At 33.5% G+C, this 24,818-nt stretch overlaps 1 protein-coding gene across 2 annotated transcripts in view; it reads left to right on the forward strand.

Annotated features, from left to right (window-relative positions):
- The window catches only part of Snx13 (sorting nexin 13), a 125,705-nt gene that overhangs the window by 44,239 nt on the left and 56,648 nt on the right, over positions 1-24,818 (forward strand). For both annotated transcript variants that reach the window (XM_069996143.1, XM_069996144.1), the window contains exons 6-13: positions 7,324-7,445; positions 7,542-7,643; positions 9,141-9,229; positions 14,176-14,259; positions 17,297-17,435; positions 17,802-17,890; positions 20,682-20,781; positions 22,043-22,236. In XM_069996143.1, the coding sequence (XP_069852244.1) occupies positions 7,324-7,445; positions 7,542-7,643; positions 9,141-9,229; positions 14,176-14,259; positions 17,297-17,435; positions 17,802-17,890; positions 20,682-20,781; positions 22,043-22,236 (919 nt within the window). The remainder of the gene's footprint in view (positions 1-7,323; positions 7,446-7,541; positions 7,644-9,140; positions 9,230-14,175; positions 14,260-17,296; positions 17,436-17,801; positions 17,891-20,681; positions 20,782-22,042; positions 22,237-24,818) is intronic.

The raw sequence follows: 24,818 nt of genomic DNA on the forward strand, positions 1-24,818 counted from the left end.
TTACCAGTGTGTACTACCACACCTGGCTTATACTTGACTTTTCAAATGCCTCTGTGAACCGTAACGTATTTAGAACCAATTCATCAACTTTAAGAAACAGTTACAAAATCTTGGCATAAAACAGAGAAATTTTGAGTGAAAAATTTGGGGAAGAAATAGACATAACTTGGGTTTCCTAGATTTGAACTTTATTACTTATTAAGCTCTGTGACCTGCAATGGGCAAAACACAAATTCTTTGAGTTCAGAGTTACTAACCCATATCTACTAATCAGGTAGGACTAAATGATTTCACATATTAGAGTACTTTATTATGACACATTTTAGAATAGCTTTAATATTTGTTATTCCAAACTCAGTTTGGGGATGGAAACTCCTTAGATACCCTTGAGTTTCTCTGGACCTTGAGTGTGAATTAAGCTATGGCTGTTTTAATAGGTGAATCCTCAATAATAGATGCATTTTTATTCCCCCTTTTAAAGAAGATATATAAAGCTGTAAACCAACCATACACTAGATGGCAGAAGATCCTTATTATAATTCTGTTTCTACTATTAAGTGACAGGTACACTGCTATAAAAGTTCTTGTTTTTATTGTAAAAATACTGTACAGAGGGGTTACACTTGCATGGGGAAGGTAATGAGTTTTATTAAGCATTGTTGCTTCCTCCTTTATTTCCCCTTCTCACTATAAAAGTTCTTTTTTTGTTTGTTTGTTTTTTGGGTCCAGTCATGGGGCCTGAACTCTGAGCCTGGGCGCTGTCCCTCAGTTCTTCAGCTCAAGGCTAGCACTCTATCACTTCAGCCACAGCGCCACTTCCGGCTTTTTTCTTTTCGCTTATGTGGTGCTGAGGAATCGAACCCAGGGCCTCATGCATGCTAGGCAAGCGCTCTACCACTGAGCCACCTTCCCAGCTCCCTCACTATAAAAGTTCTTAACATCAGTAAAATAGTAATATAAGTACTTGTAGCAAATGTAGAGTATTTGAAGGACAAATGAGATGATGTGGGTAAAACATTTTGTAACATATTCATAAACTAACAGCCATATCTTGGCTTTCTGCACTTCAGTTATTTGGTACTTTGCAACTATTCAATAATTATTACTTTTTGTCATTACTGTTTTTGACCTTGTCTCACGTTTTAGTGATGAGTATAGAGCAGACAGGGAAAACAATATTAAAGAGAGTGAAAGGTAGAGAAATAAGGCAATTACTTAAATTGTATCAAAACCATTTGTTATGTATAGCTAAAGTAGAATAAAGGAAATGAAGACTTCATTTGGGCTGAGGCTACAACCTGTCTAAGAGTAGGTTTTAATTTGAGTGTGAGTGGCTCACACCTTTACTACTCAGGGTGCTGAAATCTGAGTATTGCTCAAAGCTAGAGGAGAGAAAAATCCTCAAACCTCAGAAAGCCTGAAGGTAGTGGTATGTGTCTGGCTTGGAGTGAAAAAAGCAAAGCAAGATCACTAATTAGGCCCTTAGTTCAAACCCCAGTACTAACAAAAAACTAACAAAAAAAAGTGTTAAGATGGAGAAGAGGAACATGTTAGGAAAGAGGAATAGTATGAGCAGAATTCTAAGAGGATAGGATAATGTTGTAGAAACCATAAGGACATTCAGATGAGTAAGAAACATTGTTTTGTTCCTGAAAGTGAAAAATGATTAAGAAGTCCTTTCACCTCTGTTGCCATAACTCCAAATTAGCAGAAAGACATATTCTGACATCCTGGTGTTCTTACGTATTTCTTTCTAATGAGTTTTTCCTGTAGGAAGGAGATAGTGATATGTAGGTTCCAGGATTCTCTGGTCATGATAGTGTTCATATTACTGTTTCAGAAATGAGAGTGGGTATCTTAAAAGTTTTACTCTCTTTCTTACTATTGCTATGGAAATAGTGAAAAGAAATAGTATATATTACTTAACTTATGTTTAAGAAATGACCCAGAGAGTAGACAGTTGCAACAATTGAGTTTCATACTTTTTCTTTCTTTTTTGTATTCTTTGGCATTTAAAAACTTAGATCAGAACTGTCATTACTCAGAAATAGAGCAAATATTATTAGAAACCACTTAAATATTTATAAGAAAGAGAAAGCGTAGGGCTCATGCCTGTAATTTAGCTCCTCAGGAGGCTGAGATCTGAGTATCAAGGTTAAAAGCCAGCCCTGGCAGGAAAGTCCATGAGACGCTTAGCTCAAAAACAAAACAAAACAAAACAAAAAACAGGAGTGGAGCTGTGGCTCAAGTTGTAGAGTGCTAACCTTGAGCAAGAGAAGCCCAGAGACAGCACCCATGCCTTGAGTTCAAGCCCAGGTCTGGCACAAAAAAAAAGAAAAAGAAAAAAGAAATGACTTAATAGTTTCAAATCTATAAAACAGACCAGGAAAAGGTAATTACGTATTTTTTTTCATTTCTCTAAAGTATATACCTAGAAATGTGATGTCTGTGTCATATAAGTGTTGTTTTAGGAAAATGCTCACTCTTTCAAGGTGACTATTTTTTTTTAATTTAATTTTATTTTATTTGAGAACATACTGTACAGAGGGGCTACAATTACATGGGCAGGATAATGCATACATTTCTTACCAAGCATTGCAGCCTCCTCCTTTGTTTACCCTTCACCTCCCTTCCCAGCCTCCCCCCTCCCCCCACCCAATTATACCCCCCTCCCCCCCCCCCACCGACATTGTAAAGTTGGTTTTGACATGACATTTTGTACTTCTCATTGTTGCAACAGGTCCACCTGAATCCTTAAACGACTTGTTTGTCCCCATCTCCTCCACATGTTATACTGACATCAAATATAGTGAAAGCGGGGGTTACACTGTGGGGGAGAGACATACAAAGCAACAAAGAAATAATCTTATAAATGCGTTAGAAACACATGCATGAAAGAAACGAAAACATTAAAATACATATTTAAGGGTTCATTTTCCTAACATCATATTATCTGACCTTTTCCGCTTGACTCATACCTATACTAGATATTGCAAATAAGGGAAACCATGGGACCTATGTTTCTTTGGGCCTGGCTTACTTCACTTTCAAGGTGACTATTTTTGTTACATTCCTACCAGTAATGTATGAGGGTTCAGTGTTTTCATATCCTGTCAATACTTGTTTTTGGCTGTCTTTTGACTATAACCAGCCTAGTGAGAGTGAAGTAATAGTTCATCATGATTTTGATTTTCATTTTTATGGTAGCTAATCATATCTTTTCATATGCTTATTAGGCAGTTCTTTGTCTTTGGGTATCTATTCAAATCTTTTTCTTTTTTTAAATTAAGTTTTTTTATTGTGAAAATACTGTACAAAGGGGTTACAGTTACATAAGCAAGGTTATTCAAATCTTTTTCTACTTTTAAATTAGGTGGCTTGCCATTTTGCTGTTGAATATACAGTATACTGCCTGTTATTTTGTAAATACAATTTCACAGGACCATCATGTTCATTTGTTTGTAATTATCCATAACTGCTTTTGTACTATAATGTGAGAGTAAATTGGCTATGGTAAAGGGTTGTATTTTGTAAGACCTAAAGTAGTGTTAATTTGCTCTATCACAAAAAGCTTACTAATACCTTGAAGAGACATTTTTGTAGCCATTCAAACAAGATTAAAGATACAGGAGATCTATTAGAATGAAAATCACACAAAGTACTACTTTCCATATGATTTCAACTTTGTAAACTTTATAAATATTTATGTATAAAAACATTAATCAGAAATACTAAATATTAATAGTGATTTTGGGATTATGGTTTATATTAAAACTAGCTGCTTTAAGAAGAAAATTATATTGTAGAATGTTACATTATAGAGAGATTCTGTGCAGAAGCACTTTGACACATTGGAGATGTATATTGCAGTGCATCTGGAGAACCAAGAGGAAGGAAAAAGACAAAATAGTCAACCGAGAGGGAATAAAGAATTTAGGTATGCAAATTCTGAGAGAATATATTCATTATTAGCTCTGGAAGTAAAGAGGAGGTATTATTGTAAAACTTATTTATATTTATATGTATATGATATATAAACAATGATGAATGAAGAATGGAATGGAAAGAAGATGGGAGAAAAGTGGGTATGGAAAATCTAGGATTAGGATAATGGTGAGGAAGATGATCTAGAGATAGAGATAGATTGGGAAAATTTATGCTCAGAAATGTGCCTTATGATTTGTCTTTGCCTTTGTATGTTAAACTTTTTCTTTTCCAGTCAACTTAACTTTCTCTTGAAACCAGTTTGTCAAGTATATAAGCTACAGAAACTTACTATAAATTTTATTTTTCTAGGCTCGTGTTGATTGGTTCACATTATTTAATCTAAGAAATATGCTTATTTTTAAATCAAGTAAACTTCTTTAATAAAATGGTAACAAGTTTGTGTAATAACCCAGTATGGTTTTACTACAATAGGTATCATATAGGAGAATATTTTAAATAAAGTAAAGAAGAAGATTTCATTTGACATTAGTTAATGGATAATTGATATTAAGAGCTTCAGAAAGCTAAGTATTGAATATAATTGAAGTATGGTTATAACATAATTGAATGATTTTTTAAATTCATGTTTTACTTGTGTGACATTCACTATAATTTTAGAAAGTATTTCACTGTCTTTCTTAAATGTCATTAGAAAATTTTAGTGTATATTCTCTGTTTATAAATAAGAACCAATATATTTTTCTTCCTCATTTACATAAGATCTTTGGAATTGATGTCTCATACTTTTATGTAGTCATTGGAAGAAAGTAAAAATGAAGGAAAATAACTATGTTAAAAGAAGAGATTGAATATTCTTTTTTCTTTGTGTCTATTGTAAATAGAAATGAATGGTTATGATTGTGTGTGTGTGTGTGTGTGTGTGTGTGTGTGTGTGTGTGTGTGTGTGTGTGTGTGTGTGTGTGTGTGTGTGTGTGTGTGTGTGTGTGTGTGTGTGTGTGTGTGTGTGTGTGTGTGTGTGTGTGTGTGTGTGTGTGTGTGTGTGTATAATGGAGTTTGAACTCAGGGCCTTACACTTTCACTTGGCTTTTTGGCTCAAAGCTGGTACTCTACTACTTGAGCCACAACTTAGCACCTAGGTTTTTGCTGGTTAAAATAAGAGTCTCACCAACTTTTCTGCCCAGGCTGGCTTTGACCCACCAACTTCAGATCTCAGCTTCAGAGTAACTAGGATTATAGGCATGAGCCACCAGCAACCAAGCCAATTTTACAAATTTTAAATGTTACTGACTCCTTTAGTGACTTGAAAGGGGTTTGACTGAGATGTTTTCTGATATTGGTAAATTCTATTTTTTTTGAAAATTTTAGTGAATTAAATAGTACTGTACCATTAAACATAACAGATATAACTTGAAGTACTATAGTTTTTCTTCTAAATGTGTTAGAATGTTTGTGGATTAAATTAACTATTGACCTATAGTAAGTGAATTGTTTTTATAAAATTTTCAGTGTAAATGACTGAATATTTATAAAGAATTTTGAAACATGCATACTAAGATTATAAATTTATTTTATTAAATAAAAAGAAAAGCTGTCTCAAGATAACCTAAATTTTAAGTTTTCACTTTACACTTTTTTATGATGAGGTTGATATTGTTACTAGCTTTTGTTATATTCATATATGAATGTGTCTTATATTGTAAATAATAATTTTATAGATTCTAAGTTCAGGGATGATTGCTAATGTTTATTTTTTGGTTTATGTACTTAATTTTCTTTCCATGTATGTAATAAACCATAGAGATACTTTTAATGATTAACATCTGAGTGTTAATAGCTGATTTCCTTTGAATAGCCATCTGTTATTTTCTCAGTGCCATTGTTATTTAAAGTTTCCTTCCAAAATGGGACAATGATCAAGTCATTTCTCTGTGTTGATAATTACCATAATGAATTATTGGATATTTTTCTGATTCCCTATTGCCCTTGGTCCCTTTATTGCTCTGTATCTTTATGAATAAATTCTTTGTGTTCTATTTATTCGAAGTGTTTCTAAAAGGGTAATTGATGTTAGTGCTATGTTAGGAAAAACTATATGGGAAGAAATATTTATTTAAAAATATCATTCGGTGAAGAAAAGGATGGGAAATACAGTAATAATATTCACTACATATATGTAAAATGGAACTAGGAAAATTGAGGGAATGGGTGGGCTTCGGAAAGATGCAGGAGAATCATGAAAGGGGTGACATTGATTAAGATGTGTTGTACTTATAAAGATAGTAAACAGGGGCTGGGAAAGTGGCTCAGTGGTAGATTGCTTGCCTTGCATGCATGAGGCCCTGAGTTCAATTCCTCAGCACCACATAAGCAGAAAAAGCCAGAAATGGTGCTGTGGCTCAAGTGGTAGAGCACTAGCCTTGAAGAGCTGAGGGGCATCACCCAGGCTCAGAGTTCAGGCCCCATGACCAACCCCCCCCCAAAAAAAAGATAATAAACAGATAATTTTGAAAAGTTAATTTTTTTAAAAAAGTATTCATTTTAAGGAGATATGTAATTATATAAAAATTATTTTGTATGCCTTGCTGTTGTATTGAATTAACAAGTTTCTTGGTTTGTTCTTTTTGAGAAAGAGTACTAGATAATTTCATAAATTTCAGCAGTCACTGCTTTTCATAAACATTCTATATGGTATTTTATATGATGATACTTCTTTATGACTAGTTATTTCTAATGGTCCTTTGTTCCTTTGGCTTGAACTCAGTGCCGGGGTGCTGTTCTTGAGCTTTTTTGTTAAGCTAGTACTCTATTGCTTGAGCCATAGCTTCACTTCTTTTTTTGGTGATTAATTGGAAATAAGATTCTTACTTTCCTGCCTGGCCTGCCTTCTAATAACCATCCTCAGACCTCAGGCTTCTGAATAGCTAGGACTTTAGACATAAGCCACTGGTACCCTACCCATAATCATGTTTTTAAGTGCTAGTATTATAAATTGAATTATAAGTAAAGAATGTGGAAAATTCAGAATGGATGCAAAAGAAACTGAGAAATGTTTAAAATACAAACAGAAACATCTGATCCCTTATGTATTCTTACATCTGTGCTAAGTATATGATGTACCTGTAGTCAAACTTATTTCCGATTGAACTGGGAAACTATTAAGAGTTTAATAGTACTTTAAAGCTTTGGTGTATAAATGATATCATTAGAAGAATAAGGAAGTATATTTGGTATACTTTGGGTCTAATGAAGTAGAATCTAAGATGTAAAATAAATTAATAAACATAATCTGAGTTTCTGTGATAATCATTCTAAGTCATTAAAACTTATTTTCTTTAAAGAATGTTCATAATGCTTTTATAATGTGTTTTCTACAAGGTCAAAGGAAATAGACTGGCAACCTTATTTTACAACACGCATTGTAGATGATTTTGGCACACACCTGCGAGTATTCAGAAAGGCTCAACAGAAAGTAACAGAGAAAGATGATCAAGTGAAAGGTAATACTTCCATTCTGTGTGAAACAGGATTTAAAAAAATATGTTGTATCCCATTTTGTGTATCATTAATTATTTCTTAATTATTTCTTTTTCCAGGTACAGCTGAAGACCTTGTAGATACCTTCTTTGAAGTTGAAGTTGAAATGGAGAAGGAAGTTTGCCGTGACCTAGTGTGTACTTCTCCCAAAGATGAAGAAGGTTTTCTTTTTAATATAACTCTTTTGAGAACAGTAACAGGTTAAACACAAAATAGCAGAACAGATCTAAAGGGAAATTATTCTTACACAAGACAGATAACATAGTGAAGACATTATTCGTTTTAACTCAAAGTTTCTACGTTCTTTTTTTTACTATACAAAGAGAATACTTTATAATTAAGCACATCATAAAGCATGATTTCTTTTTTCCTTGAACTTATTTATTAGTTTTGCTTTAGGAGTCTAAGAGAATGATTAAATGATTTTAAATAAAATATATAGATTCCAATGGACATTGACTTGTGTTTTCTTTTTAAGAAGTTAGCTGGTTTCAGTCAAGGCTCTTCAGTTTTTTGTTGTTTGTTTTGCCAATCTTTGGGCTTGAACTAGGTAGGCCTGGGCACTGTCCCTGATCTTCTTTTTTTTTTTTTTTCCTTTTTTTTTCCTCAAGGCTAGTGCTCTACCACTTGAGCCACAACATTTCTTCTGGCTTTTTCTGTGATTCATTGGAGATAAGAGTCTCATGGACTTTCCTGCTCTGGGCTGGCTTGATATCATGATCTTCAAATCTCAGCCTCCTGAGTAGCAAGGATTATAGGTGTGAGCCACTAGCATCTGGATAGAAGCTCTTCAATTTTATATTACATCTTTTCTAATTTTGAAAAAGTGCTTAACTTTCTTTTTTGATATTCTTTTCTCATTTTACATTTTATATAAAATTTAGTTGCTTTGTTGTTGTTACCTGTGCTTATAGTGGAACTTGAAACAAGGTCCTCATACTGTTATTCTTCAGCTTGCTTTATGGTTAGCAAGCTCTATCACTTGAGCCATGCCTCCAGTCCAGCATTTTGCATGTTATTTGGAAACGATGTCTCAAGGGCTTTTCTTTGCTGGTTGGCTTCGAATCATGATAGTCTAGGTCTCAGCCTCCAGCGTAGTTAGAATTACAGTGTAAGCCACGAGTGCCTGGCTAAAATTCAACTTTTAATTGCTGCTTTATTTTAATTATTATTAACTTATAGTTAAATCTAAGAAGTGAATATAAAGATGTGCAGTACTTTTATGTATGTTACATAAAAGAAATGTAGTCTTTCTTAGTTATTTCCTGCAGAGGTAGATTCTTTTTTTTAGTTCCCCCTTGAAAAAGATACAGTTTTCAGTGCACGAATAACTTCTAAATATGCAAAGTTAATTAATACATAGTAAATGTAGAAAATACATGGAATATCTACGTGTGTTTTGGAGAAAAATGTAATCAGAATTTGTCATTATTCAAACACTGGTTAAAACTTAGAAAAATTTAAAAAGTATTAGTAATTTGATTAGTGAATAATAGCTACTTAGAAAACTGTGGAGTAATTTTTATTGAATGTACTGATTACTAAAATAATAAGCTATGTAACCAGGGAATAAATTATTCCTAACATTTTTCTGTTTCTTAGGAGTAAGTGAATATTCAATTTTCTTAAGTTATTACAGCTACTTTCTCTATTTTTAGCGTTCCTAAGGGATTTGTGTGAGGTCTTATTATATTTATTGCTACCTCCTGGAGATTTCCAGAACAAGATCATGCGCTATTTTGTCAGGGTAAGTATAAACTTATACTAGATAATGACTATATTAAAAGTAGTAGGTAGTTCTCACAGTTTTCAGCCTTAAGACCCTGAGGAACTCTTAAAATTTGTTGAAGACCTCAAAGAGCTTTTGTTTCTGTAGATTCTCTTTGTAATATATATGTATTATAATTAAAAGAAAAAGGCACAAGATTATTTATGCATATATTCCATTAGTTGATAGATGTATGATATCATGCCATCATGTTCTTTTTAAAAAGTCTTACTATTTGCTTGTGAGAGAAATATGGTTTGACTCAGTTAATTGATCCTGAGAGGATCTTGGAGGACTTTTTTTTCCCTCAGAGATTTCTGGTTTATAATTTAAGAACCATCTGACTTAAGTTAGTTGCTTGGATTTTTTGGTTTTAACAAAAGTATACTTTAAAAAATTTCATTAGTACTAAAAATTTAGATAAATTAGGCTAGATAAAGTAAAATCTCTGAACAGAAACTTCAAACTAAAACCTACGCAGCCAAGATTGTGCTTTTTACACCAGAATATAAGTAAGTTTATTAAAAGTAGTAATCTTGAATTCTGTTCTTTCAGTGTTTACCTTTTAGAGTACAACTGTGTGTAAATAGTTGAGAAATGCTGTCTGTTTGTCTTTATCCTGGTTGAATGGATAAAATAAAAAAAGTTATTTAACATTGAAAGCTTGTCACTTTTGTAGTCTTTCTTCCTATAGTGGATACCAATTCCCAGTTTGCTTTTATGTATGTTATCACATACAATTTTCTAACATCTACTTATCTTGAATTAGTGTACTTCTCATTAGGTTAATGGCAGTTTAGTGAAATAAGTAGAAAGTGCTATGTTTTTATATAGTGCTATATTAACTATAGTCATTATCAAAGGTGGTAATACCTGGTGTGTCTACCATTAGGTTTGCATCTACTATATGCTTGGCTGCTTCTGCTTCTGCTAAACTGTTCAAGTTTTTCCATAAGCATTCTTCTTGCTCATTCATTCTTGTGGCTTTAAACACTATCGATATGCTAATGAGTTTTAAGTTTATAACCTTAGTTCAAACTTTCCTTCTCTACTCTAGGCTACTGTGATTAGGTATTAGGTGTCTCCTTGAGATTACTACTTGAAATTGTAACTTTTAAATGTCCAAAATTGAAATAATATTGCCTGTATAACTTTTCTGTCTTTTCTGCATCTTTGTGAATAATGTGACCATTGAGTGAAATGTTTAAATCCGGAGTCCTTCTAGAGGCTTAGAAAGCCCTATGTGACAGAGCTTTTATCTTTCTAGCCTTTAGGAATGCCATGTAAGCTGGGTGCTGGTGGATCACGCCAATAATCCTAGCTTCTTGGCAGAGTGAGATCTGAGTATCAGGGTTCAAAGCCAGCCCTGGCAAGATGTTGGACTTGAACTCTGGGCTTGGGCGCTGTCCCTCAGCTCTTCAGCTTAAGGCTAGCTCTACCACTTGAGCCACAGTGCCACTTCCAGTTTTCTGAGTGGTTTATTGAAGATAAGAGTCTCACAGACTTTCCTGCTCGGGATGGCTTTGAACCACGATCCTCAGATCTCAGCTTCCTGAGTAGCTAGGATTAAAGGCATGAGCTACCAGTATCTGGCTTCCATGAAACTCTTATCTCCAAAAAACTACTCAGAAAAAGTTGAAAGCAGCACTGTGGCTGAAGTGGTAGAACTTCTTTGTGGTAGAGCACAAAGAAGTTCAAGGACAGTGCCCAGGCCCTGAGTTCAAGTCCCAGGACTAGCAAGGGGAAAAAAGAGAAACAGAGACAGAGTCAGAGAGAGAGAGAGAGAGAATGAATGTCATGGAATATCAGATTAATCTAGAGCTGCATAATGGTTAAAATGATAGAAGATTTTTATTTCAGAAACAGTTCCAGTGAAAGAAATGAAACTTCAGTATAGATCTAGGCTTGATTTGGAATTCAGTAACAATTACAGATTACAGCGCAGGAACAGGGTAAATGTAAAGCTACTAGGAGGCATGTGAAGGAGAGACTACTAAAAAAAGTTAATACTAATCTTGTGAAAAGTAGGCCAGAGTGATGAGATATTAAGAGTGGGGATGAACTTGATCACATAGAGGCTTTGAGAGTTTTGGCTAGAGATAATTTGACAGGATTCATGCTAAAATATGTCATGCAATGAGAAGCCAAATGTGGAAGGTCCAAGCCTAAATGGGAGGGGGCCTTAGAGTGGCTCTAAAGTTTGGTCTTTGTAAGTAGTGACTTATTAGAGCCACCCTAATTTTCTACCCCAAGCCAGTTTCTTCCTACTTAACTACAGAGCTGTCTCATTGCTTTACCTTTAGCTTAGAATGTTTCTTCCTTTTTTTTTTTTTTTTTTTTTTTTGTGAGATAGTAGTCAGTTCTCTTATGGTACTAATATCATTTCCTAAGAGATTCCTTTCTTACCTCTAAATCATAAACTCCTTTATAATTCCATATTTCTGTGAATGCTACCCAGTTTTTTTTCTTTGATAGCATTTGCCCTATTTAAAGTGAAAATTTTGTTCTTATGTTTAATTACTTGATAACTTTCTTTAAAATGCATTACAAATTCCTTGAGGGTAGGGTATATGTATATTGTCATTATATACCTAGTGGCTAACTAGTACCTGGCTCATAGCAAGTACTAAATCAGAGAGGCTCAGTTGTAATTCCGGAGGAACAAACCCATTTGCCTGCTTACTAGTTGTTATGCAGATATTACTGTAACTCTTAAAGGATTAATCTGACTCTCAAGAGCCATGAATGAAGCTAGCTTGTTACATGAACTGTTTAAAATAAGTAGGAATATAATGAGCAATTTTTTCAAGTCTATTTGAATATTGAGTGCTACATTCAGTAGGTCAATTTTTTTCTCAGTTGATACTTTTTGATCAATTTTGTCAGTAATTAAATACAAGTTTCCCAAGACATTTTTGTTTAGATGAAATAACAGAAAGAAGAGCTCTTATGTGGGTTATTTGTATAGATTATATAAATCACTGAGGTAATTGTGAGTTAATCTCCTCTACTTTATTGCTATTACTATGTTATTCATTTAAAAATATATAGCTTTGATTAGTTTATTCCTTGCAGCTGGTGCTATCTTGTAGAAACTGGGATCTTAAAGCAAGAATTAACATGGAAATGGTACTTAATATGGAATAAATTTAAAAAATAAAGAGTTCATTAGAATCTGTTCAGAAATTGTAGGTAAATGAATAGTCCTCCCCTAACCAGACCTTTGCTGAGGCATATTAGGAGATCAAAGTTTAGACAGATTCACAAAGTATATTAACACAAAATTCTTTCCAATGATTTTTTTCCATTTTGAAAAGAAACTTTTGAAAAACAGTTGAGTGTGTGAATTTTTTCCTTTCAGAGTACATTTTAAAATTTAATCATGTGTAGCCAGAGATATAATTTGCAGGAAGAAATTTGGTAGATTAATGTAGTTTTAATAAGAGACTAAAGTTACCCTTGTAAGATGCAGTTCTTGGTAATTTTTGAATGTATCTTGAAACATTCCTGAAAGTTAATATGCTTTCATTACTACTAATATTAATAATGACTGTTGAATTAATATGTGATTCACTACTAATATTTAATATATTTTTTCAGATATTAATTCACTGTTATACATTCTATGAACTGATGTAAGAAAATCATCCAAATAAATTAGAGACCTGGTAAAGTGGGATATATTGATTTTGTACTTAGAAAAGTAAAACATCTTATTAACTTTATGATTTAGCCTCTCTAAACTGCTTGAGAAATTATATTTTATAAATTTAGATATAAATTTAAAATTAGATTTAGGCATTAAATTTAGATTTTAATTAAACATTAATACCACATGAGAACAGAGTTAATTTAATTTTATTGTCAAGGTGACGTACATGGGGTTACAGTTACATATGTAATGTAGTGAGTACACTTATTGTCAAACTTCTTACTCCCTCCCTTACTTTTCTCCCATTTTCTGCAATCTGTTTTTTATATTTAACATTTTATTAGGGAAAAATGTCTTAAGATAGTGGTCATGTACTAGAGCAATATAAGATGTACAATAATATTGAAAATAGTAAGTGATAAATGCTAGTAATTCAGGTCAGAGTATATTTTAGACATGTAAATAAAAGAGTCCTGATGAGCTGATCATGTTCATTTAAAAGCATAATCAACTCTTCAGTAAAACCTCAAAAGAAAGGCAGGAATTTATTAGCTTGAAATGGTATCATTAACTTAAAAAAGTAAAAAGGTACATTTTAAAAGAGCTAAAGTAGCTTATTTTAAACATTTATATTAGGAAAAAAATACAACAAGGGACTTATATGCTAGCTACTATAGTTATTTCTTCCCTTGAAGTAAACATGATTGTAAAATTGGTATGTATCCTTTTTTTTTTTTAAGTGTTTCTTTATTTTATTGTTGATCATGGGTCTTGAACTCTGGGCATGGGTGCTGTCCTTTAACTCTTCAGCTCAAGGCTAGTGCTGTACCACTTGAGCCACAGTACCACTTCTGGTTTTCTAGTGGTTAATTGGAGATAAGAGTCTGTCTTTGAACCGCGATCCTCAGATGAGAGCCTCCTGAGTAGCTAGGATTGCAGGCATTAGCCACCAGCGCCCAGCTTTTTCTTTGTTTTTATATTTGAATGTAGATGTAAATCTACATTAAATGCTGAATGTTTAGACATGATATGTTTAGAGATTTATCTTTTTTTAAAATTGACAAATAGTTTTCAGTGGAGATATGTCCCAAGTTGAAATATATATAGCTTTATCTCATTTAACAGATACAATAGCTCATCTCTTTTATAAGACTGCACTGATTATCATATTTTAGTTTCATATATATATCATACCCATGTTATGTAACATCATTGTTAGGATGTTTGGACTTGAGAAATATGTTGGGTTAAATTTGTCTTCTTTACAATTTAGGAAATCCTTGCACGAGGAATTCTTCTTCCATTAATAAATCAACTCAGTGATCCTGATTATATTAATCAGTATGTTATATGGATGGTAAGTAGTTTCCTTTTAAAGTTCCAACTTTTTTTTAATTTAATTTTATTTGTGCCAACTTTTTTTTGAAAGTGTAGTTAATGTAAAAATTCAGTTTGGTGATCAGAAGGTCAAGCAACAATTTATAAGCAACTATATACATATACATGTACACACACACACACACACACACACACTCTCTCTCTCTCTCTCTCTCTCTCTCTCTCTCTCTTCCAATATATCTTCTTGTTGAATGTGCTCTCTAAATTTTCCATAAGAAGTTCATTGGTTATCTTCCTTCCTGTTTGGGTACTAGCACTATTTAAAAATAGGCTATTTTACTTCCTGTGTTCACAGATACTGTGTACTGAGCCTCAGATCACACTTCTTCGCATATAAAACAGCGATATATATAGTCCAAAAATCTATGAGAACACCAGAAAGCAGTTATGAAATGTTGGTTCCCCAGGCAGTCTTTAAGCCAAGCCAAGTATACTTGCATTGAAACTAGTAAGGAAAGCTATTTCATTTCAGTTGTGTCAGCTTATTTCACTAAGGTGGCACCAGTGACTACTGATCAGAAGGGAAACTCCAACTTGTAGCTTGTCTGCTCTGGCTTTTCAGGGGTGTGCCCAAAGGACTGGTTTCTTTCTCTTCTGATTTAGGACTGCTGATGAGAAGAAACAGGTGTACTTTAGGTGCCTGAGACCACAGAGGACAGAAAAAAGTTTAATAGCTTGTGGTAGTGTCAGAGAACCTGAAATACTTCAGAGAGAAGCAAATAAACCTCACTGTGTTTGGTCAGCTCTTGACTTCTGGCATGAGAGGGAAAGACAAGTAGAACTTTGTTCTAGTATTTTGGGTCTTCATGTGGAGGATTCCTTAGGCAGTGTTTTCTATCTCTTTTGAATTGGGGAACTGTTGAAACTACCTTGAATGTCTGAGTTCTACCAAGAACACAGGAACTCAGCAGTTTCATTTTTGTTTTTGCAATACTTCTACAGACAAGACATGTGAAGGAGCAAGGATGATCAGCTCCTAGAAAAGAAACTCAAAGGGAAATTACACACACAATCCCAGAAAAGGTACAATCCTAAAAAAGGTTGGAGCCATGCCTAGATTTGTACCCAGGCTGATTAGTGAAGATCTTTGCTGGGTGAAACAGCTTTGTAAAATCTGTTTTTTCAAGTGTAAAAATTACAAGAAAACAGAAAATGAACAAAAAGGCCAAATACAGGCATTTACTTAAGGCTAGTTAAGGGTAAACCTTTGTGAGACTCCATGTCAACCAACAAGCCATGTGTGGTTCACATCTGAGAGGATCACAGTCTGAGGCTAGTCCTGGGCAAGTATGCAAAGAGCAAAATAAAGCAGTGGGGGTTTTAGAGTAAAAGTCTGGGCTGTGGAGAGAGAGAGCAAGAGAAAGAGGGAGGGAGGGAGGGAGGGAAAGGGGAGAAGGGAGAAGGAGAGGGAGTAGGGGGGACAAAGAAAGGAGAGGAGGGAGAAGATTTGGAAAGGGAGAGAAATGTGAGAGAGAATGAACTTAAGAAGCCCTGAGTTTAGATCCTGGTACCTTCACTAGAAACAAAATATGGCAGGGGGAGATAAAAAGAGAGAGGGGGAAAAAGAGGGAAAAAAGGAGTGAAGGCAGAAGGGAGGGAATGAAGGAAAGAGTGAACCAAATAATTATCTTGGGACTAACCTATGGAAACCTTAAACTCAAAACAGACCGACAAATGTAATCAAGAGAATGATCATGAATAAAATTCAGAATATCAATAAAGAAATAAAAGAATAAAAGAATCCAAATTCTGGAACAGAAAAATATAATTTAAAATTTACTAGAGTAGTTCAGTAATAGTCTTGACTAAGAATAAATCAGTGAACTTGAACATTGCCTTTTTTAAATTATTTAATAACAGCAGCAAAAAATACAGGAATTAAGTGAAGAAATTAAAGTTTAAGAAACAGAAAAATATCCTAATGTGAAATAATATGTGTATTATTGGAATCCTAGAATAAGTTATGAGTAGAATGTGTAGGCAGTTGTTCCACTGGGCTTAAATTTCTCACATCTAAGGAAGGAAATGTAGGAAATATACATTCAAATTCAAAAATTCAAAGAACTATCTAGGATAAAGCCAAAGAAGACCATAAGCCAAAGACAATTTTGAAAGCAACAAGAAAAAAAAAATTCTCTTGTTAAGTAGCAGATAAAACATGAAGAAAACATATAGGGAAAGTATTCGGCATTTGACTGATTTCTTGACTTGATACCCAAAACTAGTGCAGCACATGCAAAAATAGACAGTAGGTAGAGGCTAAAAAGCTATCTGCAAAGAAAACTGTAACCAGCATGTTGAAAAGGAAACCAACCTGTAGAACTGGAGAAAGTATTTGTAAGCCATATAACTGACTATGAATGAATATCCAGCACATATAAAGAACTAGAAGTTGAACAAGAGTGCAGAAAAATCATCAGTTTTTAAAGTGGCCCATTCTTGAAGAGAATTTTTTCATAATTAATTTCCTTTCTTATCTTAAATTTATATTTTTATGTCTAATTTTGGAAACTCATGTTCTTTGCTGTTGATCTCTTATACAAATATTGTACTTGCTTGATTATGTTAGCTTTATAGCTGTGGCCTCATCTTTCTACTCTTTAGCCCTTTTTTGTGTTTTCAGCCTTTATGACTTCCTTACTATCATCTATATTATGTGCTGTGTTCTTTATACCATGCTGGGTGTTCTACTTGTTTTATTTACTGTGTTTACCGTATTAAAAGTATTATGGGAAGTGGCACTGTAGCTCAAGTGGTAGAGCGCTCACCTTGAGCTGAAGAGCTGAGGGACAGCGCCCAGGCCCAGAGTTCAAGCCCCATGACCAAACAAACAAACAAAAAATAAAATAAAAAAATAAAAGTATCATGAACACAGGCCTTTTCTTCTTTTGTTATAAAAACTGGATATGTTATGAAAAACAAAAGCATTCAAGGTTCATGTTTTTTCCCATAAGAAATGATCTGTATCACACCCATTTTTCAATCTTTATTTTCAGATCCGAGATTCGAATTGCAACTATGAGGCCTTTATGAACATTATTAAATTGAGTGACAATATTGGAGAGCTGGAAGCAGTCAGAGATAAGGCAGCAGAAGAATTACAGTATCTTAGATCTTTAGATACAGCTGGTGATGGTAAGTGATCAAGTAAATGAGTGTTTCTTCTTAAAACATTACTGTACCTTTAAAGTTTAATTTACCTAAATGCCATTTTAAGCTATCAGTTGTTTTCTTCTTAACTGTTATTATTATGCTAATATGTTTAGAGCCAAAAACATTGTTTTCTGAGTGAATCTAAAACAGTCATCATTGTTCTCTCTAGGGAGAGCACAATTAACTTTTAAGTTTTTATGGTTTAAATAATCTTACAATATAGTTTCAGATTATTTCTTTAATTTTTGGATTAAAAATTTTCTGATTATTTTGTTAAATTCAGTAAATGTGTGGCTTTTTTACAAATACTACCACTTTCTAGCTCATAATCAATTTGTTTGTTTTTAGATATCAACATGATCAAAAATCAAATAAATAGTTTATTATTTGTAAAGAAGGTATGTGATTCAAGAATACAGAGATTGCAGTCAGGAAAAGTAAGTATTAGGTACTTTTGAATTAATGATGTTTTGTAAAGGGTGACTAAAGTATGTACGGCAAAAAAATAAATAGATGGAATAATACCCAATGTAGCACTCCACAATAGGCTTGAGAGAAAGTTGTCTGTTATACGCTTGTAGTGATAAATGTTTGTCAAAGCAAGTTAGAGGTCTCTTGTAATTCTGGGTTTCACAGGGTAGAGTTCATTAAAATCATAAAAAGTAAACCATACTTGAAGAGGGTTTAAATTGAAATTTATAGGTATGTTATTTAACTTGAAATCTGAGAAGACCTTTTATCCTTCCTATTACAAATAAGGCTGCAGTGAAGACTCTTGCCTAAGCTTTATCTGTGAAGCAGTTGCTGGACAGGACATAAATGTAGCATTTGAAGAAGTGAAACTCATTTAGTATAAATCAGGTTCTGGCACTGATTTAAGTCTGTTATTACTTAATACTTTTATGAAGGAAATCTAATGACTAAGAGATTTATCTATTGCTTTATCTTTTTTTTTCAAATTTCCCCCATCTTCTTTATTAATATACCACTTACGCTTAATTTGTATTGGTCCCTGACTAAGACAACTTGTCCAATTTATATTACATGTACCTAACCTTTTTTAAAATAGAAATTTGAGATTGAGGGATTTGGGGATAGCAACTAGTAAAATATAGTTTGCAAAAACATGGGTTTTAATGGAAAGGCAGCAAAATTTGAAAACATATACTCCTGTTGATCACCTTTGTGACGTCAGGCAAGCTTTCTCACATTTATTTACTTACTTATTAAATGAGATTGGTAATGTCTTATAGTATATCTGTACCACCTGAATGAGGTGATATGTGAAATGTAATTACAGTGCTGGACGGGAAATGCTGTTTGGAGTCATGTTCTCCCTGTCGTGTTACTTTGAAAAGTGGTATATATGTCACACACATACATAAAAGTTATTTCTCTGTTTACATAGTTTAAAAGAAATACAGTTTCAGCCAGGCGCCAGTGGCTCATGGCTGTACTCATAGCTACTGAGGAGGCTGAGATCTGAGGATCACGGTTCAAAGCCCAGGCAGGAAAGTCCATGAAACTATTATCTCCAATAAACCACCAGAAAACCAGAAGTGGCACTGTGGCTCAAGCAGTAGAGCACTTGCCTTGAGATAAAGAGCTCAGGGACAGCGTCCAAGCCCAGAGTTCAAGCCCCATGGCCAATAACAACAACAACAACAAATACAGTTTTTTATAATCACAGAGAATCTACTGTGTTTGAAGCAAAATTACACTTTGAAATACAGTACAGAGTTTTGCCAAAAGTTGAAAATATTACAGTTTACTCTGCATATATTAAACTTTTCAGATGTTCTCTTACACCCTCTATTTTTGGGAGTGTTTATTTTCATTTGGAATATGTAGAGATAGAGAATATATGAAACTACAGTGATCTAGATTTATTTTTATTGTGAAAATACTGTACAGAGGGGTTACAATTACATGGGCAAGATAATGAGTACCTTTCTTGTCAAGCATTGTTGCCTTCTCCTTTGTTTCAAAGTTGTAAAGTTTGTTTTTCGACATAACGACTTGTACATCTCACCGTTGCAATGGGTCCACTTCCCCTCCACAAATTATATCAACATCAAATACATTGAAAACAGGGGTTATACCGTGGGGGAGGGACATACAAAGCAACAAAGAAATATCTTATAAATATGTTAGAAACAATAGGAAGAACATTCATTTCCCTAACATTAACTTATCTGAACTTTTCTGCTTGTTTCAGACATATACTAGTTATTGCAAATAAGGGAAACCATGGGACCTATGTTTCTTTAGTCCTGGCTTACTTCACTTAATATAATTTTTTCCAAGTCTTTCCATTTCCTAACAAATGGGGCAATGCCATTCTTTCTGATGGAGGCATAGAATTCCATTGTGTATATATACTATATTTTGATCCATTCATCTACTGAGGGGCATCTGGGTTGGTTCTATATTTTAGCTATGGTAAAAAATGCTGCAATAAACATAGTTGTGCTGGTAGCTTTAGTATGGTCTTGTTTGTGATCATTTGGGTAAATGCCCAAAAGTGGGATTGCTGGGTCATAGAGGAGCTCTATGTGGAGTCTTTTGAGGAACCTCCATACTACTTTCCAAAGTGGTTGAACAAGTTTACACTCCCACCAACAATGAAGTAAGGTTCCTTTCTGTTCACATCCCCTCCAGCATCTGTTATTAGAGTTCTTGATTATAGCCATTCTAACTGTGGTGAGGTGATATCTTAATGTTGTTTTGATTTGCATTTCTTGTATGGCTAGGGAGGTTGACCATTTGTTCATGTGTCTATTGATCATCCTTCTTTCCTCTTCAGAGAAGTTTCTCTTTAAGTCTTTAGCCCATTTGTAAATCGGGCAGTTGTTTCTTTAAGGATTTGTTGTTGGGGGTTTTAATTTTTTGAGTTCTAGGTATATTTTACATATGAGACCCTTATCCATTATATGGCTAGTGAAGATCTTCTCCCAATCCGTGGGCTTTGTATTGATCTTGCTAGCTGTGTCCTTTTTCTTAATAGAGACCCAGAAAAACAACAAATCAAAGAATGGTTGGACAAATGGGATTAGATTTATTTTTTATTGGAAGAAATTAATGTTTATCATTTTGGTATCTATTTGCTAAATACCTCTTAAAATAAACTTACTAACCAGCGTATTTTATTGGGAAAAACAAATGATTGAGCACACAAAATTCCTCACCCTGAATAAAACATTAATCTCGTTTTACTTTTATCTGTAGGAAATCAATACTGTGAAACTAGCAGCAAACTTTGGAAAACTTTGCACAGTCCCCTTGGATAGCATTCTTGTAGACAATGTTGCACTACAATTTTTTATGGGTAGGTAAATTTTATTTAAATAATATAACCATTGAAAATTTTCTGACCTTTTTTTTTTTGCAATTGTACAGTCAAGTACACTGTTAATTTTCAAATACTATGTTTCTAGAACTTTTTGTGTCTGGTAAAGGTGAAACTGTACATATTAAAGTGATTATATAGTAAACTGCCTTCATGTTTTGTTGATGTTATAACCTTCCTTTTTAATGGGAAGTGATTTCATTTCCCCCTTGTCCTCACAAACACACACAAATTTTGCTTATCCGTTCATCTATCAAGGAAATCTTGGACTTGCTTCCACATTTTAGATAGTTTGAGTCTGTTCTAAATATAGGTATACAGGTAGCTTTTTGAAATTCTACTTTTAATTCTCTTTGTTTGGTACTCAGAAGTGGAATTACTGAATCATATAGTAATTTTGTTATTAGTTTTTAAGAATAACTGTTGTTTTCACAGTGACTATTTTACATTTCTACCAAAATTTAACTTTGTCAGACCTTTACCTGTCAAGTTGTCCCTTGCAGGTTGCAGATTTTCAGTAAACTTCCAAATTTCAGATTGTTTATATTAGACAGTTTCAGTGCCATCTTTGTGTAGGTGGGGAGTTAGATTCCTGGTACTCCTCAATCCCTGTGTCTTCCTGGATATTTTAAATATACTGAATTTGGAATTGTTAATATGTCAATGTTTGACATGACAACAGGAGAGAAGCTATGTGTATGTGTAATTGTGTGCATCTGTAATCACAACTGTTAGAGATATGTTGATAGGAGGATTAGAGTTTGAAGCAGGTCCTGGGGGAAGAGTACAAGACACTATTTTTTTAAAATATAAGTGTGATTTGTTAAATTGCTAATCTTTTAAATCTTTTTAATGATTAATAATTTTATCACAAATATTGAATGTTAGTGTGAACTAGTTCTAATGAAGTCTTATATACTGAATTTATTCACTAAATATTTTTCATTAAATGTGAGATTTAAAATTTTTTTCCAGTGCTCGCTTGGGCAGCACATATGTCAAAAATTTTTTCCAGCTGGTATCATAGAATATGTCTCTAAATCCAACACTCTGAAACAGGATTATCTTGAATTTTTGGCCCTTCTTAACTACATAGTGAGCTGGTCTCAAAAACAATAAAAAAATTAAATATTGATAACTTAAATTCTTGAAATTAATTCTTCTCTAATATTGATTATGAAGCTTCATGAGCCCCCAGTTGTGTAATATTAATATCTCCTTTGTTGTGGGTAATTCTTAGATTATATGCAGCAGACTGGAGGTCAGGCACATCTTTTCTTCTGGATGACAGTGGAAGGATACCGAGTTACAGCCCAGCAGCAGCTAGAGGTTTTGTCAAGTCGTCAGAGAGATGGAAAACATCAAACCAATCAAACCAAAGGTCTCTTAAGAGCAGCCGCAGTTGGAATTTATGAACAGTACTTATCTGAAAAGGTCAGGCTATAATTTGGTTATTGTTTTCTTCTTTGGCATTATCATTAATAATATTTTGTATAATATTTATAAGTCTGTCATGCATGATTGTCTCACAAAGTTTTATTTAATCCTAAGAAAAACTCTCCTGTGGATTTTTATCCTATGTATGTATCATGCTGGTACCTAGTGTTTTAGAAAATCAAATTAGGTCATGCAAATAGAAATGATGAAGTCAAGATTGCTGGTCACACACACAAAGAAAACAATTGAAAATAAAAGGATAAAAGAAGAAAACATGCAAAAGTAAATGAGTGAGAACTAGAAGGAATATGTTACTGTCAGGCAAATCGAACTTAAGATAAAAATTATTATTTTATCATTTTGAAATGATAGAGGTGTCAGATAGTCAAGAGAATAAAACAAACATGCATCTAACAACAAAGCTTTTAGATAAATAAAACACAAATTTACAGAATTAAAAGGAAAAAGAAATTTCAAAATAGTATTTGGCTCCTTTAATCCAGTATTCTCAATAATTGGTGGTATATTTATATAGAAAATCATCCTGATCACATAAGACTGTAAAGTATTTCACCTCACAGCCAAATTTACTTTAGTTTTTAAAAAAATACATGGTGCATTCTCTAAGATAAAACATATGGTAGATTATCTTTTAAAAATCTTGAAAGTATTGAAATTATACAAAGTATGTCCTTTGATTGGAATAAAATCCTATAGGAAGATAATAAATGTCTGCGAAATCTAAAGTCTACAAATACTTGGAAATTAAATGCTATTTCTAATTAGCTTCTTTTTCAATAAGAAAGATCACATGAAAACTAGAAAGTTTTCATCTTAGTTTTTAAATTGGCAACTGAAAATATATGTATTGTACATAATGTGATGCCTTGAAAAACAAGTCAGTGTTTAATTAAAAAATGAAAACATTGGATTAAAATTTATGGGCTAAAGCAAATGCAGTGCTCCAATGGACAATTGTAGCTTAAAATGTAATTAGAAAAAAAAAAAACAAAATCTAAGTTGTGGGTAGATGGGAGAAATGGGTTCTAGTGTTCCCTTGAACAGTGGGGTGACTGGATAATGATAATATGTATTTTAAAGAAACTATGGGGAGAAATTTTGAGTATTTGTCTCACATAGTAGTGGTAAATGTTTGAAGTGATAGGCGTGATTAGCTTCTTTGTGAACAAAACTATATACATGAGTTGAAATGGTCCTCATAAATCTGTGCAATTTTTTTCAATTAAGAAATGCAAAGAAGAAATACCTAAATTCAGCAATTTTAACTTTTCACTTTACAAATCTAGGAAAATTCAAAGGCAAAATAAACTTCAGGCAAATAGAAGGGCCCAAACTATAAGAATTAATGACATAAAAACTATAAAGACATTAGTTACAATCAGTGAGAGTTCATTCTTTGAAAATAACAACAGTGTAGCAAACCTTTAGGTAGATAGACCATCAAAAAGTGGGGGAAGACACAGATCCTCAAACTCGTGAGTGAAAGAATTATCACCCATGACTATACAGAAATGAAAAAGAATATAAGCAAACATGAGCAACTTCATTACAAAAGATAAAACAACTTGGATGAGATGTACAAATGCCTAGGAAAATGAAAATTGCCATACTGACCCAAGAGGAAATAGAAAATCTCATATAATAATTAAAAATTGAATCAACAATTGAAAATCATTTCATAGAGTAAAAGATCATTCCCAGATGATTTCACTGGTGAATTCTAAGTACTTGAAGAATAATATCTCAATGTTTTCAAGAAAACCTTTTAATTTTACTTTATGAGATTGGTTGATTCTCATACCAAAACCAAAGATGTCACTTAGGGAGAAAAATCTCACCATATAGACAGAAAATTCTTCCAAATTCCAAAATACTTGTTGGTACTGAAGTTAAAACTCAGTGTCTCATGCTTGTGAGTTAGATACTCTGCCACTTAAACCATTCTACCAGTCCCTCTTTCTGTTGATTATTTTCAATATAGAATTTCACTTTATTCCTGGGTAGCCCTGGTCTCCAATCCTCCTATTTGTGTTTTTCTTAATCACTAGGATGACAAGTAGGCACTGACTGCACCCAGCTATTCTGCTTTCCTCGTAATAATAGATGAACACCATCACTCTCATCATTGATTGAGATGGAGTCCATAAACTTGTGCTTGGGCTGGCTTCAAAACAGGATCCAAGTAATTATGATTGTAGGTTTAGTCCCTATGCCAAGATCTGATTGTAGAATTTTGAGTGTGTGTGTGTGTGTGTGTGTGTGACACACACACGTGCATGCCAGTCCTTTTACTTGAACCTCAGGGTCTAGGTGCTGTCCCTGAGCTTTTTTTACTCAAGGCTAGCATTACCACTTGGGCCACAGCTCCAATTCTGGCTTTTTTTCCTGGTTAATTAGAGATGAAAGTCGGATGGATTTCTCTGCCTGGGCTGGCTTTGAACCATAATCCTCAGATCTCAGCCTTCTGAGTAGTTAGGATTACAGGTATGAGCCACTTGTGCCCAGCTTTGTAGAATTTTTTTTTAATGCTGTGCTATAGTAACATGTTTCTTACTAGC

The sequence above is a fragment of the Dipodomys merriami genome, unplaced genomic scaffold (assembly GCF_024711535.1).
Source record: "Dipodomys merriami isolate MVZ:Mamm:240054 unplaced genomic scaffold, mDipMer1.0.p SCAF_5, whole genome shotgun sequence".
Taxonomy (NCBI): domain Eukaryota; kingdom Metazoa; phylum Chordata; class Mammalia; order Rodentia; family Heteromyidae; genus Dipodomys; species Dipodomys merriami.